This window comes from Grammomys surdaster, unplaced genomic scaffold, assembly GCF_004785775.1.
Source record: "Grammomys surdaster isolate TR1022 unplaced genomic scaffold, NIH_TR_1.0 184, whole genome shotgun sequence".
In the NCBI taxonomy this organism is placed as follows: domain Eukaryota; kingdom Metazoa; phylum Chordata; class Mammalia; order Rodentia; family Muridae; genus Grammomys; species Grammomys surdaster.
Genome location: NW_021604629.1, coordinates 4,610,252 through 4,625,910, shown reverse-complemented (window position 1 = coordinate 4,625,910; position 15,659 = coordinate 4,610,252). Strand labels below are relative to the sequence as shown.

Here is a 15,659-nt window from a genome sequence, read left to right as displayed (position 1 = left end):
ATCTTGGCTCTGGGCTGTAGGTGTAACTCTGGAGCAAACATAATTAGCATGTATGAGGCTCTGAGTTCAATCCCTAGCACCATCAAAAATACAAAGTAGAATAGATCTTGACCTTGTCCCTTCTTACAGACTGTGGGCCTAAGTGTCTTCATCTGTTAAATGGATAAGTTAATACTACCCTCACTGGCTAGAAGGGACTCTGAGAAATGTGAATAGATTTCCTTTCTCAGTTCAAAATACTTTAACCATGATAAACCCTTCCATCATCCAACTAATATCAGGACCTTCTACCCTTAAAGTGTTTTGAGCAGTACATGACTGCCATTTGAGAGTAAAAGTTAAAGTCTGAACACATAATTTTTTTCTATGACAGTTAAGCCCTTGATTCCACTCTGTGGGGATGCTTATATTATATTCAGGTTATATGAAGAAATGGGCAGAAACCTGACTTGTCTCTAACAGTGCCTGAAAGAATAGCTGGAATCACAGCAATTATTTGCTTTTGGAGAGCATTCCCTCCTGCCTTTTTTTGATATACCAAGATGAAAACTTGAAGGCAGAGCTGAGGCCTCTTTGGTGCCCTGTGATCAGAGCTGAGTTAAGGGCTTCCCCAGCTGGAAACTTGTTGAATGGAGCTCTTGCCTGGGAGTGTGAAGAGCCTTTTCTGAGAGATTTGACGCAGAATTCGTACTCAGTACGCTAATATCCAGTGGTTCTGAATGACACAGAGCTAGAACCTTAGACAACCCTCAGTTAAGACTGTTCAGGAAGCCATCTTGTAAGGATAAATTATATCTTCCACGAGAGCCCCATGCATGTTTGCACCCTGAAATGGTGCCTCTTACCTTTCTACTCCTGAGGCTGGGGATCAGAGCATCCCCTCAAATGATGCTGCCCAGCTGCTACACAATACTCCAGATCCTCCCTCATCATAGGAGCACACTGCGTTGCATGATGTCCATTAGCTCTGTACACATCACTAGAACCTTCCAGGGGATGATATCCTACTCTGCTCCATAAAAACCATATAGTGCCACTTGGCCACTGTTGACCCAGTCCTAAGAGAATATTGTGTGCCCAGAGAAAGTTTTAGAACCAAACCTCCATGAGCCAGGACATGCTCCAAACTTCTGTTCTCATCAGTCCATCACTGGAGCTGAGTGAGGTCAGCCACACGTACCAGGAGAGACAGAGGAAGCAGTAGCAACAAGAGTGTTTGCATGTAGCCATTGTATTTCCAGGTCCTAGCTAAAGACCCTTTTTATCCTTCATGTAAAAAGGTCTTATCTTGGGGCTGGAGAGATGGCTCAGCAGTTAAGAGCACTGACTGCTTTTCTAGAGGTCTTAAGTTAAATTCCCAGCAACCACATGGTGGCTCACAACCGTCTGAAATGGGATCCGATGCCCTCTTCTGGTGTCTCTTCTGGTGACAGTATACTCACATGCATAAAGTAAGCAAATAAATCTAAAAAAAAAAAAAAAAAGGTAAGGGGGTAGTTTCATAAGGGCAGAACGGAAAACTAAAACAGAAGTTATACTTTTAAAAAAAAGAAAATAACATTTTCTTTAAAAGTCTAACCTTTTACATACATGCAGCAGTAGGTTTCTCTTGGGACCCTTTGATGACAAAGACAGCATTTTAGTTGACCAGATAGTAAGTGTCTAGGCTATGTCTAGATGTCTCTGGGTCCATAGCTCAGACTGTCTGCACTCTGTCACATAAAAGGCCACCCACTCATTATCCCACAGAGATGAGCATGCTAGCCCTCCCCAGGACTGACAGAGGTCACTGTTCTTATAATGTTCATCCACCAGACACTGTGCAAGGTCCAGCTAGACTCTCCCTCCCACTCTTTCCTCCACATGTCAGTGCCTGACTCCTTCAGGAGCAGAGACATGCTTGCCGATCCAGAAACATCACGAACTCTTAATGAGGGCATGCAGGATACAGCCACAAGAGCGAAAACATTTGCTGGGTCTGAATTGTTCCTCCTTGGTAATTAGTTTTATTCTAAAATGCAGAGGCCAGATGTCCTTGCAGGAGCAGTGGTTTTTAAAATCTTTTTATTTTCCAGTTCAATTCATGCTTCAACTACATCATTCAGGTCAAATAAACTTTTGGGTCACTCAATTGGGGCAGTGTCAAGTGTATAGCCCAGGCCATTAAGTCACTAATAGGGCACATTACTGCTCCTTCTGGCTGAAGAAACTGTGGGCTGTATGTATGGGTTTCCCCTGAGCTCACTGTCTGGGAGATGAGGGAGCTTTGAATGACTCCCAGATCTCGTGCAGAGAATTAGAGATGGAGGGGAAGTTAGAATCAGACGTGCCCAGCTTCTAGACATTTACTTTGAACTTTCTCACTGTATAAGCTTGGCACTGTGCCTCAATGGTTACAGTAATCCTCTTAAAGGGGCACATTTAATAGTATCACGCTCATTACCACACATATGATGGAAAAAGCTTGGCCTCCAAGGTCAGACATACTGTGTCCCTGTCACCATGGTGCCATTCATTTGTTCACTTTCTGCACACACTCATTTAACACTCAGGGCAATTATGTGCTTCATGCCTTGGTCCATCTAGATACAACGAGGAAGACTAAAACCCAGTATTTGTGATGAATGAGGAGGCAGGCAAGTAAAGAAGCAACAAGAAAGCAGTGTGCTAGACGCTGCACTAAGATTCCTGAGTGAGGGTGAGGATGGAGAGATACTCAGCTGTTAAGAACACTTGCTGTTCCTGAAGAGGACATGAGTTCAGTTCCCAGCACTGATGTCAGGCAGCTCATAAGTGCCTATAGCTCTAGCCCCAGGGGATCTGCCCACTATGGGCACCAACACCCAGGTGTACATACACACACACACATGCAGGCATGCACACATATGTACACACACACACACATGAACACACACTTAAAATTAAAATAATTTTTAAAGAGAAATGAGAGTGTCAGGGAAGCATAGGGCACATGGTCTCAGCCCCAGCCTGGGGCTGGCAGGGTGGCAGCAGCACTAGCCAAGCAAAGAGAACAAAGCAGCGGGTGTTGAAAGTATTCACCTTCCACCGCATGAAGACTGAATCACAGACCGGGAAGCTGGGGGCGGAGGTGGGGCAGCTGCACTTACCACTACACCACAGTCCCAGCCTATAGGCTCCTCTGAGATCGAGATATGATTCACTTGGAAGTTCCTGGCACACCCGTTCATTCATCACAGCTAGTTTTCCCGAACGGCTTTCAGGGAGGTTACAGCAGTAATACAAGAAGCTAACAATTACTGCTGCTGGCTACCAGGCCCTATGCTAAGCCCTCGCAGATATTATATCATTTAATCTTCATAACATCCCTGAGAGGCAGGCACTGTGATTATCCTTATTTCCAAGGGAAGAAAAGAAGCAGGGCAAGTTACTTTGTCCAAGACCATGCTGCCAGAGTCAACACTGCACCACAGCCTGTCTCTCTTGGTCCACTGTTCCAATAGACCACCCACTTAACAGGGGAGGGACAACACAGAGCCAGGAAGGAATGTATCAAACGATACCCATCTGTCACCCAGAGGCTTGGGACCTGGGGAAAGCCAAGCCTAACAGGATCTGTGAGTCTCTGGTCTTGATAACGGATCACAGATTTAGATCCTACGCCTTTCTCTTCATGGACCAGGAGACAAGTTCAAAGAGTATTTCCATACTCTTCTCCTACAAAGCTACACCTAGCAGTGGACACAGGGCACATGACAGAGCATTGCCCACTTGTACACTTCTAAGGCACCAGGATTCCACAAGCCCAGCCTCTTACTGGTTCTGGCCTCCACCTGAACAGTGACTCAGCCATAGTTCACTGCCTTAGTGTCCCTGGATTCTTCTCTCCAGTCTCCCATTCTAAAAGGGGGACTTTGGGTTGAAAGACATGAAACTCTATTAAACTAGCCCAAGATGAGCATGGGGAAAGACACTATTAGCTTTCTTATGGGCGTGAAAACTGGCTGTGTGTGTGTGAACTCAGAAGCCATAAAAACCCAAGCAGAGGCAGGTGGCCTCTCTTATTTCTGATTTTGTCTGCCCTGTGCTTCATCTCCTTTCTGGTCACATCTGAGTTCTTCAGTTTACACACATCCACAAGATGTTCCACACGTAATCTTATTTACTCATAACTGTAGTGGCCACTACCCACACAGACCACATCTCAGGAGATCTGAGCTCTTTTAGATCCAGGATAAAAGAACTGCCATTTGTTCAAATTCCAGAAAGATATGGGAAGAAAGAGAATAATTCATTTGCCATAGACTGTGGGTTGGTGCCTTGTGGTCTACCCTGTTGTGGATAGTGAAAAGGGTCTTGTGACCTACAGGCCATCCTGTCCAAGGACTCAGCGTGGGCTTAGGTCATGAGGGCCATTGAGTATGGACTCTCATACCCAGATATGTTGTGCTGATTCATGAGACTAGGTCCATACATTTGTGAGAGTGAAAGATCTTTCTTCTGCTTCTACCAGACTCCTCTCTCTTCTTCCCCCACCAAGCTTTCTACTCCAGAGAATCCTCAGCAACTGGATCACCCTTGGGAGCTGGCCAAGCCCCTGATGGATCTCTAAGAGGCACAGAATACTGGGCCCCAGAGGACCTTCTTATATTCAAAACAAACAAAAAATGTTAGCCACTTTGCCCAACTCTCAAGAGCAAAGGCTGGTCGGGGCTTGTTCCCTCCTTCCCCTCCTGGAGCAGTGAAAGAATGGAGACCCTAGTGTTTCTCACTGTATACTTCCTGTATTTACTTGGATGATCTTAGCTTTGCAAAGGCAGCTTACTGTCTAATGAGTGTCATGATTTCTCATGGAGTGTGAGCCAGTCCCCAGTCATACCTTTATACAAATAAATAGCTGAGCCTGCTGATACCATAGTGTTTGGTGACCTAGGATTGATGAAGAAGATGAGTCTCTCTGAGGGCTACATCTGCCTGTCCTAAATTAATATGTGTGCTTTCTCTCTTCTTTCCCCTATGGTTTGGCCATATTTCCTCTGATGTTCAGCTGCAGAATTCCTTGAAGACTGATTTGTGTCTTGATCAGGGACCAGATACAGAGAATGTCCCCATCGTATACATATGCCATGGGATGACACCCCAGGTGAGTGTCTTCAGGAGGTCCCCGTGTCAGGAATGCACATGTGAGTGTTGGGTATAGAGAAGCACAACTGGGTTCTGCCATGGTGCCCCTGGGCCCAGAAATCTCTGGTGTTCATTATGAAGTGTTTCTATGAGTCTAAGCACCAAGCTGTATCTTCCTTGCCTGGAGAGAAGCTGGGAAAGTATGTTTTAGGGGCCAGCATCCTATGGAATAGGAATGGGGAAAGAGGAGATTCATTTTACAGAGAAACCTCTGCCTCCTTTTGGAAAGCTGTGGTGAGCTGTGTAGCTCAGGTTCTGGCAGGAGAGCCCTTTCTTAGCAGAATGGACCTTAATGGTTCCCCTAAGCTTTCTAATCTGCCTGAGTTCCATAGAGTACCAAGTCACAGTCTACAGGCCATGAGTCTCCTTTCTAGTTCTAATACATGTTTCTGATGGAGAACAAAGGACAGCCACCAGGAAATGAGCTGTCCTTTAAAATTCTCCATTCATGGTCTAGGCTTTAGATATGCAAAGCTATGTTGAAACACAGGCAATGGAGTCAGTTTGCACAATAAAATATAATAGGCAGCCACTGGTCAATGTTGCCCTAGCATGAAGAGTATCCAGATGAACAATGTTGCCAGAGTTTGACTCCAGAAGATAACAGTGACTGAAAAGGGTGTTTTCATATCAGTTTGTAGATGTGTGCTTCTGTGTTTAAGTTGTTACCTGCCTAAGCACTCAACTGAAGACTGTGACATGAACCTATGTATAAATGATGAGAATTTCCGTGATTGTTCACTTTGGTCCTAAAGGCTTATCTTTTTGGTAGGCCAGCCATGTTGCTGTGACATCACTAGTTGGTTAGTCTTTGAGCAGCCACATCACACTGTCTCTTCATCAGTTAGCATAGCAACTCACTCATTATTATAGAACAGTGCAGCATTTTTTGATATGTTACTGTCTCGGATACTTTACATATTGCTGGGATGACATAAACAATTTAAGGGAGAGAAGGATGATTTTGGCTTATAGTCCCGAGACCCAGCTCATCATGGCAGGGAAGGCATGGCAGCAGGGACAGGAAGTTAACAGGTCACATTGTATCTGCAGTCAGGAAGCAGAAGCAGACAGGAAGTAAGCCAAGCTATAAAACCTCAAGCCCAGTGGCCTTCTTCCTCCAGTATATCTTCACCTCCTAAAGTTTCCAGAACACTCCCAAATAGCACCACTAGCTAGGGACCAAGGGTTCAAACCCCTTAGCCTGCGGGGTCATTTCACATTCAAATCGTTCCACTGTCTTTATGCTAACAAATGTCCTATCATGGCATAATATATGCACAGAGGATAGATAAACTGTAAATGTGCAGATTATTGAAATTTCTATGAAGTGAGCATGATCATATTAACCAGAACCTCTTCTATTGGCCTCCATATCTGTTGAGCTATATTCATGGATCTTGTAAGCTACTGATTTGTTTTTCTGTAGCCTATTCTGAGTTATGAATATGCTATGAAGTACTGTGGTGGTTTGAATAAGAATAGGCTCATAGGCTCATGTATTTGAATGCTAAGTCACCAGGGAATGGTACTGTTTGAAAGGATTAAAAGGTGTGGCCTTGTTGGAAAAAGTATGTTACTGAGAGTGACCTTTGAAGGTTCAGAAGCCTATCCCAAGCCCAGAGTCTCTCTTCCTGCCTATGGATCAGGGTGTAGCTCTCAGCTACTGTTCCAGCACCTGCCTGCATGACCCCATGCTCGCCTCCATGATGATGATGGACTAACTCTCTGAAACTATAAGCAAATCTCCAGTTAAATGCTTTCTCTTGTAATAGTTGTCTTGGTCATGGTGCTTCTTCAGAGCAACAGAACAGGGACTAAGACTGTGAGATCTGCTGCAGCCATCTTACTTGTTCATGTCTTTTGACTTGTATCGATACGCATTTCTTTTGGACTTATACTTAGGGATAAAACTGATGACTCATAGAGTTGGTGTATGTTTCCGTTAATGAATATTACCTGTAATAATCTGCTCATGTGACCCAAACAACCTACCACAGACTGTGCAGGTTAAGCAACAGAAATGCATTTCTTACAGCTCTGATGGCCAGGAAGTTCAAAGTCTAGATGCTAACAAATAAGGCATCTGGTAGTGGCTCATTTCCTCACTCTCAGGAGGCCTCTCTCCTGCACTCACAAGACAAGGAGAAAAGGGACCTTCAGAAAAAGGGGCTGGTGTCTGGTATCACAAGAGCACTAATCATATAGGATAGGGGTTCTATCCTTACCATTTAATGTGAAGAAATGGAGAAGTCTAAGCCTATCCCTGATAAAAATCACAAGAAGACTCTTTCTGAAAGAAATGCTAGGATATGGATCATGATACAGAGGCCAGGGGTGTAATTTGTCATCTCAGCAGAGGCCAAGGGTGGAGATGGGGTGAAACTGGGAGGGACACAGAGAAGTGGAAAGGAAGGAAGGGTAGCTATCAAACCATTGCACTCTGAGGTACTGGAACATGGAGAGATTTGCCCATCAACTGTGTTGTTCTTCAGAGAAAGGGCATGGTGATGCCAGATGCTATAGGGAATACCAAGATCATCACAGACACCACTGCTAACACAGGTGCTGGGAGCAAGGTGGATATCCTCCCCAGACAAAGACCACTAGTGCTGAGTCCTGGAAAATCAGCAAGTTGCTATGGCAATGAAAATACAGAATATTGAGGGAAAGGTCAATGCAGTGAACATCAGGAGGCCTGAGTTCTATGCTTGGTCTTCCAGGATCACTTTAACTTTTTCTTTTCTCTTAATATCTTATATCCTTATGAGGATATGACTTTATGCTAACATGTATGAAACATAATTAGACAGTTCAGGGGATTCCTACCTCTGTGTGTAACACAGTTACCATCCTAGTGAATTCTATCATCCCTGAGGGCTTCTCATTTGTCCTCTCAGTCAGCATTGCTACTCATGGGTAGTACAGTTCTGATCTCTCCCCAATTAACTTGCTACATCTAGATATGTCTGCCCATCTGTATATGATGAAACTAGACTAGGCCATCTCTAGCCCCAGCTCTACCAGCTATAACAACCTGCTTATCTCTAGTTCATTTGTTCTGAAAGACACTTGTCTGGGAGCTATGAGGCTATGCTGTGCTTGCCAGGGATTGTGGGAACTGCCTTCATAAATCAACTCCTTCATGTGCTCATGTACCTGAATTCTGCAGGAAGTACCAGGCAGGCCTTCCAGGTCTTCTCCTTCCAGGTTCATGCTTTCAGGGTCCAGGAGGATTTGAACCAAGTTTGGGTCACAGGGTACCAGAGAAGGAAGCTATATGGACTCTGTTGTGGCAGGAATTGGTTGATGACAGACCTGAGAGACAGGGAGATACTGGCTTGTCTTGGAAGTGGGCTGTGTGTCCCTGGGTTGAGTTTCTGTATCCACCCAGCATGAACACAGGAACACAAGGACATAAAGTGAGTGATTGTTGAGGCGATGAGAATTCTGGCTTCCAGGATTACCCCAAAGCATCCTCCAGTCCTCAAAAGTATCATGAAGAGGCTTAAGAAAGGAAGGTCCTTTCTAGTAAAGTATGGATAGACGTAGGTCCCAAGGGTCAACTATATCTCACAGACCTTGTCTTAACACATTTTTGATGAGATTGTCCCTCCTCCTGGCAGTTCTCAGCAAGATCTTCCACTTGATAGGGAGAACTCAGATATGGTCACACATGTACAGATGGATTGCCACATGTCTCCATGTGAGCTGCATACTCACTACCCCAGAAAAGAACAATGGCCCTCACATTGCTGTCTAAGAAATGTAGATAAGTCCAAGGTGACAATCTTTCTGACCTCTGCTGTAAAACTTCACACATCCTTCCACGAGAACCACAACCAATAGGCAGCCTGAAAATACTGACAGGAAACATGGAGGTTAAAGGCCAGGATGGAGAGATGGCTCAACAGACAAAGGCACTTGGACCAATGCAGATGACATGAGTTCAATCCTTGAGACCCACATAGTAGAAAGAGAGAATTCATCATGGAAAGTTGTCTTCTGGTCTTCACTTGCACACTAAGGCACACACATGAATAAATGTGATAACTTTTTAAAGCACTTGAGAGCAGGAAAGGTGGCGCATCAGTTAACAGCTATTACAGAAGACTCAGTTCAGTTCCTAGCAGCCATGTCAGGTGGCTCATCGTTGCCTGTAACTACAGCTCCAGGTGATCCTGTGACCTTCTGGCCTCCACATGTACCACATACACACAATTATAAGATCAAAATAACTAGCGGAATAGGAGAAATGGCTTAGTGTCTAAGAGTAAAATAAAACTAAATCTTTAGAGAGGAGTGATGGTTCCATAGTTAACAGTACTTGTTACCCTTCCAGAAAACCTGGGGTACTCCCCAGAACCTATTTTGGGTAACTCACAACTACTTATAAGTTTCAGGAAGTCCAATTTCCTCTTCAGGCCTTCACAGGTCCCCACATGCACAGAAACATAAGATAAAAATTAATCCTTCTTTAACATTATTGCTGGGTTCAAGCCATGCTACTCACTAACCAGGCGCCTTGGATAGATGTTGTGCCTCAATTTTATTACCTATAAAATAGCAATTATAGCATCGCTTACCTTGTAGGGTTACTGCTAGGATTACAGAATGAGTGTTCATGAAGCATTTAGACAATGCAGGCTTTCCCACGATTGTTACCTAGTCTAGGTAAGCAGCTATTATTACAAGGCTTGACGTAGGATAGTAGTGATTAGCCTTAAGAGAGAGTTGAAGCTTCCTTCCAAATAAAAGAATATACATGTTTTTCTGAGAGCAAGGAGCTCTTTCAGCCACTAGCTCAAGTGACACTGGTACCTTCATCATTTTTTCCTCAAGCCTTGTTGGTAGACTTCTGGGATACTATGACACCTAAACTGAGAAATCTCTAAGGTTTCTTCCATTCTGTGACTCTGTGGCTTTCTTTTACTTTGAGACAGTCTTAGGATATAGCTCCAGCTGACCTCAAATTCAAAATCCTCTTTTCTCCACTAGTGCTAGGATTATAGCCCTGTTCTCTTATAGGCTGTGCTACTTAATCCATTACCAGGTGTGTGTTTCTTTTTAGGTCATCTTGAGTCATCTTGAGTGTTCCTGATCCTGGGGGACAACAGACAGGACCCTCATGATGTTGGTTTTAAATCTTCACCTGGTCACCATACAAGGCTTGTTCCTCTCTCTCAAGTGTTATTTAAGTGGCTTCATTTGAGTTTTGTGACTTGGTTTTTGTCCAGCCACAGTCAGGCATTGTAGAGGAAGAGGGATAGAGAGGCAGCCCCAGTGGGTGGATTCATTCTTGCTAACCCTATAAGATGACTAGATAAATTCTAAGTGCATTTGAAAATGTATCTGTGGGCATTTTCTATGAAGCAGTGTCAGAATAGGATGGACCAGTCAGACACAAAGTGGTTAATACCATATAGGGAAATACAATTATAGCATTCAGTGTGACCTTTCCTACCAAGACAGAAAACCAGGTATTGATGTGTAACTCTGTAGTGTCTGAGAGTTAATCAAAAGGTAAAGAGTGTAGACAAAGGCAGATACAATACTATTAGAAAATTGCATGCTATTTAAGCAGGCCTGTTAAATAATATCTCAGTATAATATCAAAAGGACTTCTATGTTATTTCTAGGTCTTATGTAATTTTTTAATTACATTTATTTATTAGCATACCCCAGGTGTGTGTGTGTGTGTGTGTGTGTGTGTCTGTCTGTCTGTCTGTCTGTCTGTGTATGTGTGTGTGTGCATACGCACAACAGAGACCAACTTTTTCTAGGAGTCACATATGTCCTTCTCCTATGTGGGTCCTAGGAATCTAACTCGATGCCAGGCTCAGCGGCAAAGCATTTTGACTCAAAGCACTTTTACCTACTGAATCATTGTTTTTCTTTCTTTTTTTATTGTTTATTAAGTCTTTTATTTATTGGATATTTTATTTATATTTCAGATGTTATCCCCTTTCCCCATTCCTCCACCAACCCAGAAACCCCCATCCCATCCCCCTTCTCCTGTTTCTATGAAGATGTGCCCCTACCCATCCCACTCAGTCCCTCCTCCACACCTTCGAATTCCCCCACACTAGGGCATCTAGCCTTCATGGGACCAAGGACTTCCTCTCCCACCTATACCCAACAAGGCCATCCTCCCCTACATATATAGCTGGAGCCATGGGTCCTTCCTTATGTGCTCTCAAGTTGGTACTTTAGACCCTGGGAGCTCTGGTTGGTTGGTATTGTTGCTCTCTCCATTGGCCGTAAACCCCTTCAGCTCCTTCAGTCTTCTCTCTAACTTCTCCATTGGGAACCCCATGATCAATTCAATGATTAGCTGTGAGCATCTGCCTCTGTATATGTCAGGCTCTGGCAGACCTCTAAGGAGACAGCTATATCAGGCTCTTGTAAGCATGCACTTCTGGGCATCCACAACCAGTGTCTGCGTTTGGTGACTACACATAAGATGGATACCCAGGTGGAGCAGTCTCCGGACGTCCCATCCTTCAGTTTCTGTTTTACACATTGTCTCCATATTTGCTCCCATGAGTATTTTGTTACTCCTTCTAAGAAGGACCAAAGCACCCACACTTTGGTCTTCCTTCTTCATGAGCTTCATGTGGTCTGTGAGTTGTATCTTGGGTATTTCGAGCTTTTGGGCTAATATCCACTTATCAGTGAGTGCATACCATGTGTGTTCTTTTGTGATTGGGTTACCTCATTCAGGATGATATTTTCTAGTTCCATCCACTTCCCTAAGAATTTCATGAATTCATTGTTTTTAATAGTTGAATAAAACTCCATTGTGTAAATGTACCACATTTTCTGTATCCATTCCTCTGTTGAAGAACATCTGGGTTCTTTCCAGCTTCTAGCTATTATAAATAAGGCTGCTATGAACATAGTGGAGCATGTGTCCTTGTTATACATTGGAGCATCTTCTGGGTATATGCCCAGGAATGGTATAGCTGGGTCCTCAGGTAATGCTATGTCCAATTTTCTGAGGAACTGCCAGACTGATTTCCAGAGTGGTTATATCAGCTTGCAATACCACCAACAATGGAGGAGTGTTCCTCTTTCTCTAAATCTTCGCCAGCATCTTCTATCACCTGAGATTTTTATCTTGGCCATTCTGACTGGTGTGAGGTAGAATCTCGGAGTTGTTTTGATTTGCATTTCCCTGATGACTAAGGATGTTGAACATTTCTTTAGGTGCTTCTCAGGCATTCAAGTTTCCTCAGTTGAGAATTCTTTGTTTAGCTCTGTAACCATTTTTAATAGGGTTATTTGGTTGTCTGGAGTATAATTTCTTGAGTTCTTTGTATATATTGGATATTAGCCCTCTATCGGATGTAGGATTGGTAAAGATCTTTTCTCAATCTGTTGGTTGCTTTTTTGTCCTATTGACAGTGTCCTTTGCTTTACAGAAGCTTTGCAATTTTATGAGGTCCCATTTGTCAATTCTTGATCTAGAGCATTGGTGTTCTGTTCAGGAACTTTTCCCCGTGCCCAAGTATTCGAGGCTCTTCCCTACCTTCTCTTCTATTAGTTTCAGTGTATCTGGTTTTATGTGGAGGTCCTTGATCCACTTGGACTTGATCTTTGTACAAGGAGATAAGAATGGATCAATTTGCATTCTTCTACATGCTGACCTCCAGTTGAACCAGCACCATTTGTTGAAAATGCTGTCTTTACCCTTCCTAAAGTTTGCCAGAGGTTAAATGCCCTTCAAGTCATTCCTAAGTTGATGACTCTTGTAGACTGCTGACCTGATAATGTGGTCTTTCCTTCAGCTCTCACAGCTCCCCTTACCCAGTGCTACAGACTGAGAAGCACATAAAACAGAGTGTGTTATCCGCCACATACCCCACCCCACCCCCAGTTCTGGAGAAGTCCAAGGTCAATGTGCAATCAGGATATATCCCTTCAGAAAGGTGCCAAGGAGGGATGTGTCCCAGGCCTCTCCCCTGGGAGCTTCTTAGGCTGCCTTCAACATAGCTGTGATTCTAATGCCAACTTCACCTCACACAGACCCTCATAGATTTGGGGTAGGAGCCTGCACTATTCCAGTGTGACTTCACTCAAGCTTAACTAATGATATCTTCAATGGCCCTGATTCTAAAATATGGCACCAATTTTGGGAAATGGAAGTTAGAATTTGACATGTGAATTTTAGGGATGCACAATTCCACCCATCAACCTCCTTCTCCCCCCATAAAGATACACATGTAACTGGGTGTCTTTCACTTCCTTGACTAAGAAGCACCGACACAACTTCCTTTTCAAGCTCATTGGCTGGGCTGAGTCACACGGTTCTGTCCAGCTGCAGAGATGGGAAAATGTGAGTCTCTGGGTACCCAGAACGACTTATCTTCATCACAAAAATTTAGATAATTTCTGAGTCTGTTTTACGTCTGAAAAATAAGACAAAGAGTATCTTAGCTATGAGCTGACTTGCTCAACAGCATCACCGGTTACCAGCAAGCAAGAGTGAGGAAGAAAGCTAGTACTTTGTCCTTTGACCTCCTCTTTTCTTCACTTTTATGTTGTTTTTCTTCTTTTTTAATTCACTCACTCTTCAGACATTAGACAGATTGTCTTTCATGACGTCATCATATTTCCAAAAGTTTTATTTTCCCTTGAAGGATAAGTACATTTGGCATAGTGATAGGAATGTTTGCAAAGCAACTTATAGTGGATGCCAGGAGTCTCCAGAGATACTAGAGACCAAGAGACAGCTGTGCTCGGAGAAACTGATCTCACAGCTGGGCTAGACCCTCAGAAAGAAACGTCACTCTGTTGGAGTTGTGACACTCCCAGGTCTCCAGGAAAGCCCCAAGCAGAAGAAATCATAATGTAGCTAATCAAATTAGTGAGGTGAAGCTGCTGGGAAGGATGCTAATTGGTTAATGAGTAAATGTAACCATTTTATTTAAATTAGCAGCAAAGTGTAAGCAATCCTCAAAATAACTGAGAATATTAGCCCTAATTAGTGTAACAGCCTGGAAAATTTCTTCTAATGGGAAAAATACAATAATGGGGGTCTCTCTACAGACTCCATCCAATTAATCACTCATTCACTCACTCATTCATTCACATACCCATTCACTGAACATGCACTGAACTTTATGCCAAGAACTGGAAAGAGAAAGGCCATTTGCCCAAGTGCACAGTCTGGAAGAGAAAGACAGGCACAGATAATTGACTTCCATGATGAAACCCCAAACACATCATTACTTCACAGAGAGTATGTGGGGTCAGAAGAAACAAAGAAGACTATGAGGATTTCTTCCATCTGTTCTGCCAGAGGTTTTTAGACCACAGAGAGTGCATCAAGATAAAGTGCTTCTCCTTTGGGAAGGTACGGTCTTGGCAGTAGAAGAAAGGTGGAAGGGATTTTAATTCCTCCAAAAGTCTGTGAAGTCCTGACATTGACTCAGAATGTAAAGAACAGAGTTGAGCTGAGAGAATTCTGTTCTAACCTGAAGAAGAATTTCATGTCAGGTCAGGAAGTGTGTTGAAGAAGAGTTAAGCTAGTCCCAGAAGAGGAAATGAACTTTGTCTCATCGCTCTTTTGTCTTTACCTCTTTGGTTTTAATTTTTATTTATTTATGTGAATTGTGGATTGAACCCAAGGCCTTGCATGGATCAGGTAAATGCCCTGTCAGTGAGCTACATCCACTCAAACCCTCTTCTTCATTTTTAAGAGTTCTTACTTCGGTGAGTTGGTTGGTTGGTTGGTTGGTTGGTTGGTTGGTTGGTTGGTTGGTAGATAGATAGATGGATGGAAAATGAAAAAATACTGCTTATTTCATTGTGTATAGAGAACTATCTAGAAGTTTCCATTTGCCAGTGAGTCACAATGACACTCTCACCCCCTCCCTATTTTGACAATGTCACCTGAAAGATAGATATAGTGGGAGGGTGGGTGGATGGATGGAAGAAAGAAAGAAAGAAAGAAAGAAAGAAAGAAAGAAAGAAAGAAAGAGAAAACATTGCTTATCTCATGATCTACTGACAACTTTCTAGAAGCTTCCATTTGCCAATGGGTCACAATGATACACTCACCCCTCCGCTACTTAGCCATGTTCCCAGTAACTTCAGGGTCATTAAAAACACCTCATAGATTGTGCTTGCATCTCCAGGCCCTTCATGTAACATCCCAGAGGCACTTGCAAAAGTTTTGTTTTGTGTGCCAAGAATTTAAATGGCTTTGTACTTGCCAGTGACCTTTGGCAGATATCTCTACTTCTCCATGACTTTTATCTATAAACAGAATTTCAAGCAAAAAGTGACTTGGCAGTTTGTAGATCTTCCCTGTGTCTCTTTCCTGTCATAAGAGTGTGCCCTCTGTGACTCCTGGCTAGTAGGCACCAGCTGATGCCTGGCAGCTCAGGGTCACACAGGCTATTCTTTGGGGAAGCCTCACATGGTCTGCTAGATTTGGTTGGTGCTGGGGCTTGAATCTGAAATCTCCTCCATAGGCTCACATCCTTGAA

General features: G+C 43.4%; 1 protein-coding gene across 1 annotated transcript in view; it reads left to right on the top strand.

Moving 5' to 3' along the window:
• Galnt18 (polypeptide N-acetylgalactosaminyltransferase 18) overlaps positions 1-15,659 on the top strand; it is a 301,481-nt gene that overhangs the window by 256,608 nt on the left and 29,214 nt on the right. The window contains exon 9 of the mRNA XM_028768019.1: positions 5,027-5,122. Coding sequence (XP_028623852.1) covers positions 5,027-5,122 — 96 coding nt within the window. The remainder of the gene's footprint in view (positions 1-5,026; positions 5,123-15,659) is intronic.